Below are 16,905 nucleotides of genomic sequence, written 5' to 3'. Positions count from 1 at the left end.
GCTCATGTACACACACACATTATTCTTTTAAAATGAGACAAAACTAAATGCATAATGACATTTGGCGTAAAAGTACAATTTTGTGAAGGTTTGAGGCAAACTAAGTGTCAACCGGTCGACCTATGTCATCCTGTGACAGAGAAGGCTAAATGCACCGGTCGACCGGTGCTGCCTCAACCGGTCAACCGCTCCGGTCGACCGGTCCTGTTCAACAGATACTCGATAAGACCATTGAGCAGCAAGAATTAAAATTCGTCTCAACCGGTCAACCGCTCCGGTCGACCGGTACTGGGTAACGGGCAAAAAAATAAGACCGTTAGAAATTGAGCTTAAATAGAGAAAAATCATTTTTCCCTTCTGTGGATTTTCTTTGAGATAGAGAATTTATTCAGAATTTTCAAATCTCTTAAAATTCAAAAAGGTTTCTCTAAAGTGCTAACATAATCATCTTCTCTAAATCCTTACTTTACTCTCACACATACTTGAGCTTACCTTGGATTATCTTTTGATAGTGTAATTTCATCATCTCCTAGTCATTTTAATTGTGTAAAACCATTGTTAGGAGTGTATAATTAAGTGCTTCACTATTCATAATCATTACTTTGGTATTGGGTTTCTTGGTTGGTCGATCTCCGTAGAAAATCAACATTGTGTAAGAGGTTAGGCGAAGCCTTGGATAAAAAGATCCGCCATCTTATAAAAAAAGTGATCGTACCGGAAAATCGATCGTATAGTGGAAGAGATCGAGAGGCAGAATATCTCGGCGACAGTGGATGTAGACAAATTTATTTGTCGAACCACTCTAAATCTTTTTTGCATCTCTCTTAACCCTATCTCTCTAATTTCCGCACTTTAAATTTGATAGTTGACATTAATTTATTTAACTCTTGGTGATAAGCTTATTGAACTCGTTATATGATATTAGATTGATTCATCTTGTGCATATCAAGTGTTTGTGCTATTGAATTAACTTTACATAATTTTCTGCACACCGAATGTTTAATAAACGCACTGTGTTGAATTAATTGTCTATATTTGTTTTTAATCTTTGAATAATTGTATAAACTCTCGAAAAATATTTAAAATCCAATTCACGCTCGTCTTGGGTAGTCTTACTAGGGACAACAGCTTCTAAAGAACAACAAAGCTATTATGATTAAAAAAAGGTGTAAGTTTCACACAGCTATATTTTTTCTATTGGTAGATTGAGCTCCCAAACATATCAAGAAGTCAAAAAATACAGTTGACATGAAAAGAAAATTACTCAGAACATAAAAATCCTATGTAATAACATGTTGAGGTTCAGTATGTTTGAGCAATCCAGTGCATTAATCAATGGCAATAATGAGGAAACCAACAGATACATACATGAGAAAAACCGGGTAAAGCGCGAGAGCTTTTCTCCTTGGGTTGACTGCTGAACTCATGAAAGGATATGCTGCCCAAGAACTCCAAGCCAATGCTACACATACCACAACCAATTTCACTATCACGTTGTCCTTCAACATACAGATTAGGGCGCCAATGTCCAGAGGGAATAAGCAGTATCCCAAAAGGCTCAGACTCTGGAAGAAAATTATGTGCCCGCCCTGCAATACAAACACAGGTTGAAGTCAGCCATCTAACAATGGATTCAGGGTTTTACTTCCTTGACCCAGTTATTTAGGTAATCATCGCAGGTATTTTGTATATATCAAATCCCGACAAAAAAAACATTTATATCACCGGATCTCTCCCACTACAAGAGAAATGTTCAACTTAATTCAGAACTTCTAAAGCGCACTGAAAAGGAGACTTAAACACAAATCAGTAAATTGATTTCCAGAATATTTATACATGTTCTAATGCCAACAGGAATTAGGAAGCATGTGCGTGTGTGTTTTAAATCTCCCAGGGTATGCTTTCAGTAGCATGTAGATATATCCGTTATGAATACAAGAGAAGAGAGGAGGAGGGTGAGAGAGAGAGAGAGAGAGTTACCAGGAGCAGCACATTCAATGTTAAAATCACAGCACCGGCAGCTAGCAGAGCAAATGCAACAGCAAAAACTTCAGACTGGAAAAAGAAGTAGAAATATTTTCAGCAGTGAAATAACCAAATTAAACTAGGTATAAATGACAGTGAAATAAAAAATACTTAATGCAATGTACAAATAATTGGAAATCAAAACAAAATTGTCACATCCTCACAACACTGAATGTGTAAACTTATCCTTCAATCTCAATATCTCGAAAGAACCTTACCCTTGAATCTTAATTTCACAAGACCATAGTTATTAAGTAGAGTGGCATTGCAAAAAAACACTAGCTCTTATAAATCAACTTACTAAAGAAGGCAGATTCCTATACTCGCAACAATTCGAGGTTAAGTATTTATCTTACGTGTCGTCAGGTTCGGTGAACCTTTATGAATGCAACAAGTTTTAAGATCCATTCTAATGTTTCCTAAGACCTTCATGACAGATAAAACATGTAAACATCTTCAAGGACAACAAGACATTTGGGAAACTACCAATTTAGCAATCCAACATTTACAACAAAATATTTCCTATCCATGCCTACTTGTGCAGTTCTCAAGCGGATTAAATCATAATGTGATAAACAACCTTTGATGAGTTCCAAGTCACAAAGGGCATCATCTGAAATAAAGGGGCCTAATCTAAACAATCATAAATCCACAATAGACATTTTAGAAAAGGTGGTAGTCCGGGAATTAGCAAAAGCTAAAATTTTCTATGTACTTTAAAAAGAAAGTCATGATTATAAAGCTTCGGAAAAAAAAAAATCCCATTATCACGAGAAATCACCCCGTCTACTTGATAAGACTTCAGTGTCATTTAATTGTTTTGATCTGATAACGTCCTATTCCAATAAAATCTGTAATGCATTGAACATGCAGTTGAAACTGTGGCATGTAACTTTTCTCATGGGTAAGCGATGTAGAGATCCTTAGTATCATTGCTAGGGCACAGAAGTTCTAATCCTCTGCAAACTGTTGTTGGAGGTCCGCAGCTAATGTGGCACTCCCAATATAACTTTCATTTTCTTTCTTTACCTGCAATGCATGTGTATGCAGGGCTCATAGACGTGCCAACTTTGCAGCCAAACTGGTGTGTGACAGTATCAGAAAGGTTTAGTACAATTTCATACAAATTTCATTCTCCCTCTTAGCAGGTAGGAAGGAAGGAAGGACATAAGTATACATTTATCAGACGCATTAGTTGATCAAAACCCAAGTCTATCACCTCAAAGTCACTGTGGAAGTTGATAAAATAAGAGTGATCTATTCCAAGAAATGAATATGCGGAAAATGAGTTGAAAGCAAGAAAAAGAAGTAAGTTTGACATCCACCTATCCGCATCCATGGAAAGCACATCAGACAACTGAAACTCATAGGAACCAGGAAACATTTAGATCTCATACCATACAAGATCATAATATGTTCAACAGTCAAAAGGAATCGAATTTAACACATAAATCATGGCCTTAATGTAATTGCAGTGTGACACTGAATTGAACAATGAAATACAACCTTAGGCAACTCAAATTGTTTGCCATACATTTAAATTCTATATAGAGTTTATAAAGAAAATAGGGAAATTAAATAAGAACAAAACCCCTTCAGACCAAACAACTCAAAGACCGGAAAATAAATAGAAGTAGGTGCACACTTGCAATACTAACAAAGTGCCTAGCTAATGGCCCTGCAAAATTTATAGGTGCTAGCACACTCTGAAACACACACTCAGGAAAGAATTAGATAACTAGAAACACACTGGCTTTACAAAATTCCTTGTCAGTGTTCTTGAAAATGTCAAAAATGCTTTAGAATAAAATAACACTAACGCAATATATCTAGCAAATAAAATTTTAGCCCAATCGCCAATAAATAAGGCGCCTCAAGAAAGAGGGAAGCCAATGATACGGTATTGTAAATCTCACTGTTTTGGAAGCATGCAGCACAAAAAATGTAAACAATCAGGTCCTTATTCATTAATCCACAAATCATTTTATTGTGCAATAAAGATTGGGGCTTACATAATATTCTGTGCAAGGCCCCTTGCATTCCTACTCAATGTAAGCAATCTTCAACAAGCTCTCATTCCTCAAGGCAGCTAGATTTTAGGTTATACTTCTGTTAAGAGATTCTGTGTTGAAAAACAGTTTCATAGATTTCTTAAATTTCTCTAGGATGTAGTCTGTGGGATCAAATAATAAACTACTGAATGACCCCAAATCTTCACCATAGAACGACAAAGCAAACTACTTTCAAACCCTAATATCAATAGACAAACAAATAACCAAGATCCATCATTTCCCCATATGTATGCAGTGTTTGCAAAGCAGTTTTTGTAAGTAATATGTTCCCTCAAAGGAAAAATCGCACAAAAAGTCATATTTCACACGGTTACAGGACTTCCATGACAACTTTCAAAACTATCTTTAAGGTTTCTAAAATTTAGGTAAGGTTTAATCGATTTTAACCGATAGAATTTCTAAAGCTTTTGAATGAGGGAGATCAACTCTTGATAACAGATAGCTTCACTCATGAATTCGTTTTAACTATCTAACCGTACAAACCATAACTGCTCAAAAGAATAGCCAACTAGAATCAGATCATTGAAATATTCCTCTAAATTCTAGGCAATAATTCTCCACAAATCCTCTAATGCATCAAATTCTATCCAAACTAAGATCTCACCTTTCAAGTGCTGGATTCTGAATTAATAAGATAATAGATTCAAACTCATAAACCCTAAACTGATGATATTCGAATCCATCTGAAAAGCTTCTCAATTATAAAAAGCCGAAAAGCTTTGATCTATCACAGCCCGTAAAATTTCCCACACTTTTGCATGATGAGGATCAATTCTTTGATAACTGATGACTTTACTCATAGATAAGGTTAACTAGCCAAAATAAACTCAGCTCATTGAAATATTCCACAGAATTCTCGGCAATAATTCCTAACAAATCCTCCAACGAATCCAATTCCGGCAACACATCTCTCAAGTAAAACTAAGATCTCATAAACCCTAAACTGATTCCCAATATTCAGATCAAAAACCAAATTGATATCTCGAATTCCTAATTTTACCAGTCAATCTACACAGTATAAGGGGAGGAGGAGACGGGGATCGAAGCCCTGGGAGGGCTCGGAGGTCTGGCCGGGAGGACGGTGGCGGGGCCGGACTGGACGCTGGCGTTGATGAGGTTCTCGATCTCGTCGATGTCCGATTGGGACGACGGGTGGAGCGGGACGGTGTCGCCGTGCGACATTTTTTCTTTCTGTGTTTTTTCCGGGAAAGTGAGTGGGTAAGATCTGAACTTGAAGAGTCGGGATCTAGAGAGAGAGAGAGAGAGAGAGAAGAGAGAGAGAGAGAGAGAGAGAGAGAGAGGAGGAGGAAAGAGGGTGTTTGGAAATAGGAGAAATGGGGATCAGCGTAGGGATTGGGGAGGGGTTTGTTTGAGTTTTGTCGGGGCTGGAAAATGTGGAAATGGCTTTGCCTTTGATTGGCTGGTTTCAGAAACGTCGTCGTTCACTTGAAAAACGACGTATCAACGTGCAAGGACGGTGGTTTTGAATTTGATTTGATGCTTGTGGCCTGTGGGATGGAAGTTTTGTGGGACAAAAATAGAAAAAAAAAAAAAAAAAAAAATTATTACTTTCCCCTATCAACCTAACTAGTAATCTGATTTGGCCCCAATATTTGATGTTACAAAAAGACAAAACACATTGATAGAAAGTAAATAATATGTTTCGTTATGGAATTAATACAGCTAGTTAAGCCTTCTTGCAGCTAAGGAAGTGAATAATGCTTGTTGTAGATTATATAATGTGCATATATTTACATCGGATACCTCATTTATCACCGGACAAAAAAAAAAAAAAAAAAAAAAAAGAAAAAAAGAAAAAAGGTATTTATGGTGGAGAAGATTTTTTTAATTTACCATTAACCAGATAGGAGAGAACTTAATGAAAATAAAACTCCACTCGCTTCTTTTTATTATTCTCATCAACTTCGTTGGCGAATTAGATCTTTTTTTTTTTTTAAACTGCAGGGAAACCGACTTTCCAAACTTAGGCGACGATAAGTTTTGATAGGGAGTATTAGGTAGGTCTGTATCGCACGTAAATTTTTAATACATAATTAACTATTAAAAAACTAATTAAGTAGTTAAAAACAATTTAACGGTTAAAAACAACAATTCTTATTAGTAAAGTAAAAATGCACGCTCTACCATAAAGATTCCAAAAAATTACGCCCTGTGTTGATATGGAGTAGGAGCAAATCACATGTCATGTAACCGTCACGACAACTACAATGCGTTGATCTACTAAATTCTGGCAAAGAAAGATGGTAGGTAATGGACAATAAATCAATGGCATAGTGAATAACTAATGTGACGTTTAGTAAGAAGATTCGTACCCTGATTCAAATCATAGTTCATAATTCGTTACAGTATTTTTTCTTATAAAAAATACACGTAAATCAAAAATAGTTCTAATCTCATGATTCTAATCCATGAACCAAACTTCTCCTAAGAATTGAGATCAAATTCTGATTAATTTTTGCCGTTTTGGAAGACCATTCACTTAATTTACAAGGTAATTAGTCACCTATTGGATTAGCGACATTTTGCCACTTGAAACTAGTTCAAATGGTTGTGTGCTAGTGTGTACGTATGTCTATCACGGTTTGAATCCTAATAGTTTCATTTCTTATTAGTTTGGCAAAAGTATGTACTAAAAAGTCGCGCAGTACACAGTGGCAGTGCCTTGGCCCTTGGTAGATGATTGATGATCATGAACAAACAAAACAATCAAATTAATAATAGTAATAGTCATGTAATTTGACTTTAAACATACGTCACATAAATATAACATGTTTTTCCCCCCATTTAGTGGGCAGAAAGGAAACGGATTTAGCAGCAACATTGTGGCTAGTAAAGCTTCTATATACTTGCGTCTTGGAATGGAATCAACATACAGTCAGATTCAAGATTGTCAAAATGTAGTAAGTTTATTAGTAGACATTCAGAATCAATGCTCTAATAGAGCACTTCCTTACAAGCTAGAAAAGAAGAAAACATAATCTGAAGCCAACGGTGACTCTGCTTTATAAGTTGGTCCAATAAATTTTTTTCCGCAAATCGGAGAAATACATAAACACAACAGGTTTGCAGAGTTTTATTCAAATATGCTTTCAGATTGTAAAATTTGGGAGAAGTATTAGATATCAAGTCTACCAAAAAAATTGTCCATCTTTATGGAATTTTCCAAAATTAAGTCCAACCACCCCCACCAGTCTCAACATTTTATCAATGGATGAACTTCACTGTTTCCAAATATCAATTGGCTAAAATCGCGATGCTTCTTAAATTGATGGGAGAAATATCTACTACAAGATCAAAGGTATATCAAGTTGCGGAAATGGGATCGAAGAAGTTACCATTATCAAGGCTTCAGTGCAAGTGCGAGACCTAGCTTTGGGGCTGCATTAACAGCCTTAGAGTCGTACTGGGCGGAAAAGGTAAACAATGACTTTGGTCTCCATTCGTGTTGGCATAGCATGGCAGCTTTTCCATCATCCGAGAATCGTGTTTTTATGACGGTGAATGGATCAACTGCATGAGAGCTTCCAATTGTGAAGGTGTTCTGATAGCTAGAAAACCTATGGATGAGTTCAGCAGCAACTGTAGTTCCATTCTTTGTATCAACATAATGAATGTAAGACGCCTTCAGTGCCTGTCCTTTATCGGTCCTGCACAAGCAAAGACGAGTTTTGATGAAAAATGAGAAATTGAAACAGTGGCAAGAATCCTAAGTCATACGAAGCATTGCACCAAGTCTCAGAATATTTGTTGGCAAAAAAATCTATTTCTCAAGTCCAATGTAGCATGTGCTAGCATTCCCCAACTACTAATGCCACTTTCACATAGCGCAGAGGTTTTGGATTGAACCCACAACAAAGATATCTCAAACCACAACTCAAATTCAACCTTTTGCTACAGTATCTTCTCTCACATAAACACTTTTCAACTCAAGTTCTCTAACTCAAAAAGAACGGGCCCATGTGATTCATCAAAATACACACTAAGGAGGCGGAACAAACCAAGAGACTAACAGCTAACAAGAAAAACATTTGCTCAGCCTCTCCACGCCCAGAAAATCTATACTGGCCTTCAAAGGCGACAATCACTTCTTGTGATTGCCACCTTACCAGCTTTGTCTTGTAGTAAAGTGTAGGTCACCAGTAAAACTCATTTTCTAGTAGAAGTCAAGTTTTCAAAACGTGCTGTAAATTCACTATTAATACATAGAAACACACATGAACATAGAGAAGAGAACTAATTGCTTTGTTCAAAGTAAAGGCTGATTGGCACTTACAGTAAAAGAGCGGCGGAAAAATCAGGCTTGTTCAAGCTGATACCCGCATTGTACTTGATGAATGAAGCAGAAGCAGTATCAAATCCAACTTCACCACCCAAACTCAGCTCCTTTGATCCAATGGTAGCTGATAGCTCCAAAAGGGGATTCGGGTTCAGACCAATACTGGAATCAAAGGCCGCTTGAGGATGAAGGTACAACACGTCTAGCTGCAGTTGCATGCAGAAATAAAGTCAAATGGCTTTATCATTATCAGCATATGCCCGAATTGATATTAATCCTTGGCCATACCCTCTAAAATAATCTATCTGAAAATAAACAGCATTGCTAGGTTCTTTTTTTTTTGTATTTTTTCAAAGAGAATATTGTGCAAAGCACTTCTTGTAGTCATCGTAAATTTGTAATATTAGTACTAACGCAGTTCTACTTGATTTTATCTACACCTCTTCAAAGGCACGCAACCCTTTTAAAAGTTCCTGAAATGGGAGGAAATACTTAACGCAACGCATCTCAAGTCATTTGCAATATGAAATAAACATGTACATATAAGGTCAAAGGTTTGACTTCTGATATGGGATTTGAAGAGCACAAAACTGATAGCATTTACAGAGAAGAACTCTATCATTTTTATCTACAGCTGCATATTAATAACTAAAAATTTTTAGAACAATGTTATATAGCTATATTCAGCTCTCGAAGACGTTTCCACGGTTAATAAATATCAGGAGCTTAAGCCAAAAAAAATTGCAAAAAAATATCATAGGAAGCACACTAACAATGATTTCCGCTAAAACAATAATAAGAAGCACGCACCTTGCCAGATTTGTTATCAGGTATTTTGAAGCTAAGTGCTGCTTTGGTACTTGGCAAGACATCGCTCACAGTAACTTTTGTGGTTACCTGCAAAAGAATTGAGATTGAGAAAACTAACTATAGACAATGACCAAACATCTTCATAAGCAAGACTCTGCATCATACAGCCAAAAGACACGGAAAAGAAATTCAGTTTATTCAAATATAGGACTTGTCATTCGTACATTAGAATAGGTATCAACTTTCACATCTACAATAGTATTTCCACTCTTGTAGATGGTATTTAGGTCACCAATGAAAATTTGATCTCTCTTTAATCCGGTAGCTGTAAGTCCCTGCAAAGTGACATTCAAGATTAAAAACTTCATCAGACATCATAACCCACGAAAAAATTTGAATACAAAGGCTAATTTAGTGTCTTGTGGATCCTATCTATGAGGTAGTTAGACACGCCCCTTGGGGGATCTGTTGGGTCTTTTAAAAGGACCCAATCAAAGAGCACAAACAAATGAAGGGAAAGCCTGCTGCCAGATAAAAAGGATTTTGGTTATAGTTTTCTTTGCAATCGTCGGGGGTGGCGGCAGGAGGGGAGAGAGAGAGAGTCGATTTTGTTTAATGTATTTTTAAGCTAGTTTCTTTTTCTATCATTATTGTAGAAAACAAACATTTTGCAGAGCCAAAAAAAATTACAACTAAAAGTCCAAAAAGAAGGCGAAAATCCAACTAAAATCCACAATGTGGCATCCCCAGAATCATTGTGAGGAGAAGCCCAGAAAGAAGGCCAAAATTGTTTTCTGGTTGACTCAATTTCTATTCTCATTTGTCACTTTAATCCATGCTTAATATCCAACAAATTTATTCTTCCGTGTTATCTATTTATTTATTTATTTCTGAAACTTATTCCAAATCATTAATCTACACAAAGTCCAAAACCAAAAGAGGTCATCCTTATACAGCATACATGACAAGGTTTAAATCTTGTGCAAGCAAGTTATAATTCTGAGAACAAAAGTCTAAAAAGCAAAATCAGATGGTGGCATCAGGTTATACCAGCCCTGTAGCCCCAACCACTGAGAGAGAGAATTTCTGATCAAAGTTGTAATCCTTCGTCAATAGGTCTGCACACAGTTAAAAAGTAAGGAACTGAATTGGAAGTAAATAACACTGAAATATCAACATCAGGCACTACAAAAGCGATGCTACAAGTAATTTTTTTAGTAAAATGCATGAAGATCAGATAAATCCCAACTTTTTTGACCAGCCACAAACCCAAATGCCAAATTATTTTTGCCTTTGCTGAATAACTTCTCCATTTTCGGCTTTATAGAGCCATGTTATAGGTTCATTCTCCCAAAACTTTTAAAAGCAGCTTAGCTAATGAACAATCTACATAAACACCATAATTTCAGAAATACGCATGTGATTCCTATGTAAAAATCGAAGAACTTGAAAGAAAGCATAACTTAAACGAATTAGCATGAAGGAAAATGCCGCGGGAAAATTTGATAAGGATGCAGAAGGATACTACACAGCAAGAAAAAAACTTGTAGGTACATTAACTTGAAACAAATCGTATAAGCAGGATTACCTTTTGCTTTTTTCCCAATATCCAAAAATGGTGCTGGGCTGCTTCCCATATTTAATCAAAAATGAAAACCAGACTGCACCCTGAAGCCAAAGTTTTGGTATTATAAGTTGAAAAGTATACACAAATAAATAAATAAATGAAAGCAATTTTCACCAATATCAACCAAAAATCACGATAGCAATTTTCAACAATCAAACTGAGTCCAAAAACATCAATCAGTTATCAATAAATTCCACAATAAAATCGATTACAGAAACTAATTGCTATTCCACAAATCAAAATTTCAAACATAAAACATCAATAATCCATATACCCAAAAATGACGAACAAAATTGAAGCTCTTTTTCATTCTTACGATAGTCAACAACTTAACGAAAATCTCCTTCTACTTGTCCTCAACATTTGCAAGCAAATTATAAAAACCACATAACACAAATAACGATTATTAATACCCAGAGAGCTAAGATTTCCATTCTAAAGAAACCCACAGAGAGAATCGTAAAATCTATCAAAACCCATTACAGAATGGAAGAAATAAAGGGAAATGAACGATCGCATTATAAGATTTTCATTCCAAAAATATAACAAAAATTACAAACAGAAAACCAACCGTGGAGGAGCTTGGGGGATCGATGGGGAAGAAGGGCTGACGCGACGGCGCTCGCACACTCCGGCTGGGGATGCGGGCCGGGAAGCGGACACTGATGAGCTCTACCTGAGCTCTAGGGTTCTTTTCAAAATGCACTTAAACCAAGGGCTCAGAATATGTTACCTTTTTTTTTTTTTTTGCTGTAATATGTTTTTTTAAAAATGAAATATGTTACGTTGTTACTACCTAATTAATAGAATTTTGTTTCAAAAGAAGTACCTTCACGTTTCAAAAGACGTCATGATATCACGTGATTTTGGCATTGTTCATTTCACCGATTTGAGTTTTTAATTTTAAGTTTTTACAGTTAAAAGCTCTCATAAAATATCACATCTAACTTTTTTTACTACAGTAAAAAATTCTCAAAAAATATCACATCTCAACTCGAATTCGCGAAATGAACGAGATTTTTATAATGCACTAATTTTGTAACTTGCTCTATATACGATGTGTTAGACATACTTGAAGAGTAGTGATGTCACGTCTCTAAATAGGAGTTACTAACGTGAAGATTTATTTAGAAATTAAATAAGATTAAAAAAGTAATTAAACATTTAATACGTTAAAATCACTTTTAAAAATAATTTATTTAAGAATATTTTAAATAAACTCCACTATTTTAAGAAAATTAATGGGCGCGTTTGGAACTCATTTTAAACTAATTTTATTTTATGTATGAAAATGTTTTTAATCTCAGACAGAAATTATTTTTGAAAATACGTTTAGTAATTTTATCAAAAGATTCTTTTCATTATAAAAAAAAAAAACTTATTAATGTCTATCTCTCTGCTCGAGAGAGGTAGAAAACGAAAACAAAAAATAAAAAATGATTAAAGGCCTATTCAGTTCGTTGTTTCGAGTTTTTAATTCAAGTTGAGATGTGACTTTTTGTGAGAGCTTTTTACTGTAACAAAAAAGTTAGATGTGACTGTTTCTGAGAGCTTTTTACTGTAGTAAAACTCGAATCGGTGAAATGAACGGGAAAGTCATTTTTTATCTCTCTCTCATTTTACACTAAACTAAAAAAGTTTTCATTTCCCTTTTTTATTTTTATTGTGTCAAACGCCGTTTTGAAAACATTTTCATTTTTTCTTTCTCAAAAAACGTGAAAAATAAAAACGGGATCAATTCTAAACACGACCAATAAGTTTTAGAAAGAGTGAGGTGAGTTTCACAAAAACCACAATAAAACAAATCCCAAATTTAAGCTTCTAGCATTATATCAGGTTTCTCCCACAGGATGTTCATATTGTAGCATACATAAGCAAAACAAGTAACATCAACCACAGTCTAGAAAAATTTAAGGTTACAAACCATAATTTATACATGCCTTTGTAATAAGCGGAAAGGAATGAAGTAAATTACAACTTCTTCTCTTTTAAAGATCGTGTTAGCATCACCAGTAGTCACTATCTACTCGGTACTACTTTTAGCGTCGCCTGGGAGGGGTTTAAAACATTGAAAACAGAGAAAAAGTTAGCGATATGCCCAATAGGATATAATTTCATAAAACTTTATACATTGAAAGAGAACACGATCCAAACATATCATTTGGAACCAAAACATCCTTTAAATAAAGGAAATAATCATAAATCTCAAGTTCCATGTTCAGGTAAGTAATTTATAAGATTATGTTGAATCACTTGCCTTATCGTAAAGCCATGATATCACCACCGAAGTGTCTCGTGCAGGTTTCGGGATCTGCCCCTAAAAATATGATCTCCATACTCGATCTCTAGGCCATCATGTGTTTTACTACTTCTTAAAATATCTCATTTTAGGAAAATGTTACTTTAACTTCTTCTTTAAATCTGAATAATGTCAAATATGATTTGTCTTTAAAACATTTTCATAGGCCAAATACATTTTAAACAAGGCTGTCAAGGATATGAACAAAAATATCCTACATCTTGGATATTTTAGTTTACGGATAACTTCACGTTGCCCAACCATTTATTCTTGAAGCAAAATAATGGTTTAGAGTTTAAACCTCATATCTAAACAATCTAGCTTAATTATGTACAATTGTATTATACTAGCGTGCATTGACTCAAAATCGAAGTTTATAAACAATTTCATAACTTAAATTGTGATTCTTTGAGAATTTGAAACTCAAACAAGAAAATAGAATGGAACAAGGATTAATGTGGCTAATCTACTCACTTTGAGTTATCAAATGAAGTTAATTTGGTTCTCCATTAAAATTTAGATTCAAAACAAGCGTTTAGAGCATTTTTTTTTGGGACAAAGGAAGTGCAAACCGGTCGACAGGTGGCAGTGGAGCGTAACTCCACCGGTCGGCCGGTGGAGTGGAGACCAGTTGACTGCTCCAGTTGATCGGTGGGAGCCTTGCAAATCGGGAAAAATGGCCGGTCCGCGAAGAAAAATGCCAAAACTTGCATTTTTGGGTTCAATTTCGAGATATTCTTATGGAATATTATCAAAACCAGGTTCCAATCATCGAATCAAGTTCAAGGAATCAAAATCCCCAAATTCCATCATGATTTCAATCATATTTCATTCAAAATCAAACTTAAACCAAAAATAAGCTTCATCAAAGAAAAATTCAAGAGTAGATCTCCAGAAATCTTACCCAAACCCTTCCTTTGATAATGAAAGCTTCTTGGAAATCCCCTTTTTACTTCAAATCTTGGATCAAAGCTCCCCTTGAGAGAGTGAAAATATCAGAGAAAGAGAGAGAAGGAGAGAGGCGAGTGAGGGAAAGAAAAGGAAAAGGAAAAAGGAAAAGACAAAAGAGAGAAAAATAAAGGTAACATTAAAAGATATTTTGAAGAATAGGTAAGAGTATGTGTTTCCACGTATTCTTGGGGTGGAATTGTAAATACTGAAAATAATTAAAGTTTCTTAAAAATATTTAAAACTTAGAGATGAGAAAATATTTAATAAACATGATTAATTAAGAAAATCAAACTAGGTACACTAATAAATTACAATTAACATAATTAAACTTGTTTAATTCTTCAGGTTGTTACAAGTGATAAATTTATTTATACAACCCTTAAGGTTTTTTATATTTATCTTAAAAAGAAATATGTTTAAAGATAGCAATTAATAAAAAAAATATTAAGTAGGGATATATTAAAAAAAAACAATTTTAAGTAACTAAAAATAAATAGGATCACATGCAAAAAAGTTATTCTCATAAGAGTAAAGTAAAGAACAATTTATTTTTAAAAACAAACACACAAAAATTAAAATGTGAAAAAAATTTAAAATAAAAATAAAAAAAGAAGTGGAGGGGCTGCCACAAAGCAGTTTCATAAAAAAGAGTTTTGGCCTTTTATGTATTGTTATATATATATATATATTAGATGTATAGAGAAAAAAAAAGACAATAGACAAAAAAAAGAAAAAGAAAAAAAAGTCAAAAAATGGAAAAAGAAAAAAAGAAAGAAATTCCAAAAAAAAAAAAAAAAGAGAGAGGAGGCCAACATGTAACCTCTATAGCGGCCAACACATGGTCTCCTTAAAAATCAAGTATTTTTCTCTTTTAAGTATGCGTGTATAGATAGAATGTTGAGATTACCATTTTTTATAATCAACAAAAACTATAATTTTAAAAATTTAACTATTGTTTTCCTTTCTATTTGAAGAACTCAAGAGAAAAGCAATGGAGGAAAATAAAATATGTATTTGGAGTTATTTAGAGGTTAAATAGTTCCTTTCAATGAATTTTATTTGTCATTCTAACGTTTTTATTTTAAGATAGAAATTTAGGAAATGTCTTACGTCTGGTGGGTTACATTTTGCCGGTTCCGTCGAGCAGTCGATGATGACCGTTGGATCATAATTGGACGGTTTGATTTTGTAAAGAGCATCTACGATATGTTCAAGCACTGCAGGCATATAAGTTTGAGTAAAATCAGGTATAGATTATAGGGTTAATGATGAAAGCGTAATAAAGCAGCGATCAGGAGACAAGTGATAAATTTTGAAAACCTATAAAACGGCGTGAATAACATCCGTCTTTTTGGTTGTTGTTGATTTATTATATTATAAATTAGGTCATTTGAGAGTAATTGAGGAAAAAAACACTGCAAACTTGTCTCAAGCATTGTCATATTATGATTTGGGCGGCGCTACTTAATTTCACTCGCAACATGGAACCACTGGTACTTCATTTCAAACACCTACAACGCTTGCACAAGACTTTTGAAACTTAATTCATAATTAATCACCAACAATGTTCGAACCGGTAACTTCTAACTAATTTTCTGGTATATTATTCTTACGTAACCTTTTTGTTTAAGAACTTGTGTCTGAAGGTTTATGTGTAAACTATATATTTACGTGACCGACTGTGTAATATTGGGGATTTCTTCTCAGACTCTCACCCTTTTATGTCAAACATCTAGTTCTCACATCTCTTAGATGTTATAAATCGGTGAAATGAATGAGACCTATATCTCTGCATGACTTTTTTCCCCTCCCATCCTCGTAGAAGAATTTTTGATTATTTCTGTGTAGTAAAGCACTCCTGTCGCTATTGCTGTTTAACTCAAATATGCTTGTTTGTAGGGATCCATGCAATTTACCGGTTTTACATTCATGTACATTTTGTTACGGCATAACATATCTAAAACGAAACATACTTACCCAAAATATTACATTGTCAGCCATTCTTCCGTTGAAAGTGATTCATTATTAATTTTCAGCAATGTTACAAGCTTATACATCATCTATCCTACACATTCTTTACTAAACTATCACACTAAATGTCAAAAAAAATTACAGAAATTTATACCATGAGATCTTTTGAACTTAGATCACTTGCTAACATAATTGGGTATTCTTGTCATTTCATATTTAAATTAGGAGTTAAGGGATTATCTTTGTTATTTCGACAATACACAAAGAATATAGGTGTAAAACACCCTCAAATGAGAAATAAAAAAATCCATAAAATTAAAGAAAATTCATAATTGTAAAACACGCAAGACGCATAAAACACGTAAAAAGAGCTTTTGAACCATTATTTCGAATAACTCTCGTCATTTTTTTTTAGTATTCGTCTTATTCATCACTATTTTCTTCTTTTTGGGGGTGGGCGTTTGCCCCACTTTTTTTTTTTCCTTTTTTTTTACTTTTATTTTTTTAGTTTTTTTAGTTTTCTTTTCTTTTTTAGCTTTTTTTCAAGTTTTTCTTTTTCTTTCTTTTTCTCCTTTATCTTTTCTTATTGCATCATTTAACCTTTATTTTTTATATATTTTCAAATTTATTTCATTAAATGCCTTTTTTACGGTTATTTAAAATATTATTTATTCTAATTTTCCTGTTAAATTAATTTATTCTTAAACATATCTCTCTATAAACATCTTTTATCTATGATGCTCGTAAATTTTAGTTACAATTCGGAAACATTTCACACAAATTTTTTTTGAAGTTTTTTTGTCCTTTTTTTCTGTCTTTTGCTTTAGAACTTTTTTTCCCACTCTTGCATTTA

General features: G+C 34.1%; 2 protein-coding genes across 4 annotated transcripts; both read right to left on the bottom strand.

Annotated features, from left to right (window-relative positions):
- Positions 1 to 1,172: 1,172 nt before the first annotated feature.
- Positions 1,173 to 5,489, bottom strand: LOC21384796 (protein YIPF6). The gene is made up of 4 exons (XM_024168647.1): positions 5,110 to 5,489; positions 2,562 to 2,658; positions 1,981 to 2,055; positions 1,173 to 1,589 (listed from the first exon to the last, which is right to left on the bottom strand). The coding sequence occupies exons 1-4, from the start codon at positions 5,277 to 5,279 to the stop codon at positions 1,329 to 1,331; spliced, it is 603 nt and encodes a 200-aa protein (XP_024024415.1). The 5' UTR covers positions 5,280 to 5,489; the 3' UTR covers positions 1,173 to 1,328.
- On the bottom strand, positions 1,993 to 11,580 carry LOC21384795 (mitochondrial outer membrane protein porin 4). Of its 3 annotated transcripts, none has more exons than XM_024168649.1 (8): positions 11,403 to 11,580; positions 10,793 to 10,872; positions 10,255 to 10,322; positions 9,429 to 9,539; positions 9,205 to 9,291; positions 8,392 to 8,600; positions 7,454 to 7,765; positions 1,993 to 2,055 (listed from the first exon to the last, which is right to left on the bottom strand). In XM_024168649.1, exons 2-7 carry the CDS (start codon positions 10,839 to 10,841, stop codon positions 7,459 to 7,461), a joined length of 831 nt encoding a protein of 276 aa, XP_024024417.1. In that variant the 5' UTR covers positions 10,842 to 10,872; positions 11,403 to 11,580; the 3' UTR covers positions 1,993 to 2,055; positions 7,454 to 7,458. The 3 variants fall into 3 exon arrangements, with proteins under 3 accessions (XP_024024417.1, XP_024024418.1, XP_024024416.1); XM_024168650.1 differs by lacking the exon at positions 1,993 to 2,055 and adding an exon at positions 6,949 to 7,339; XM_024168648.1 differs by lacking the exon at positions 1,993 to 2,055 and having other exon boundaries at positions 6,949 to 7,765; positions 11,403 to 11,579.
- Between the last annotated feature and the right edge of the window lie 5,325 nt (positions 11,581 to 16,905).

The sequence above is a fragment of the Morus notabilis genome, unplaced genomic scaffold (genome assembly GCF_000414095.1).
Source record: "Morus notabilis unplaced genomic scaffold, ASM41409v2 Scaffold1509, whole genome shotgun sequence".
NCBI lineage: Eukaryota > Viridiplantae > Streptophyta > Magnoliopsida > Rosales > Moraceae > Morus > Morus notabilis.
The sequence above is the reverse complement of the archived record's forward strand: the minus strand, read 5'-3'. Positions and strand labels throughout refer to the sequence as shown.

What these genes read in the sequence shown, in the direction of transcription:
- LOC21384796 (XM_024168647.1), bottom strand. Translation starts at nt 5,279, where the DNA reads ATGTCGCACGGCGACACCGTCCCGCTCCACCCGTCGTCCCAATCGGAC. An exon ending in TCCGCTTGAGAACTGCACAA is followed by an intron (nt 2,056 to 2,561) that starts GTAGGCATGGAT and finishes TTCTTTTTCCAG; the next exon opens with TCTGAAGTTTTTGCTGTTGC. An exon ending in CATTGAATGTGCTGCTCCTG is followed by an intron (nt 1,590 to 1,980) that starts GTAACTCTCTCT and finishes TTTGTATTGCAG; the next exon opens with GGCGGGCACATAATTTTCTT.
- LOC21384795 (XM_024168649.1), bottom strand. Translation starts at nt 10,841, where the DNA reads ATGGGAAGCAGCCCAGCACCATTTTTGGATATTGGGAAAAAAGCAAAA. An exon ending in TGGTTGGGGCTACAGGGCTG is followed by an intron (nt 9,540 to 10,254) that starts GTATAACCTGAT and finishes GTCACTTTGCAG; the next exon opens with GGACTTACAGCTACCGGATT. An exon ending in AAGTTGATACCTATTCTAAT is followed by an intron (nt 9,292 to 9,428) that starts GTACGAATGACA and finishes ATTCTTTTGCAG; the next exon opens with GTAACCACAAAAGTTACTGT.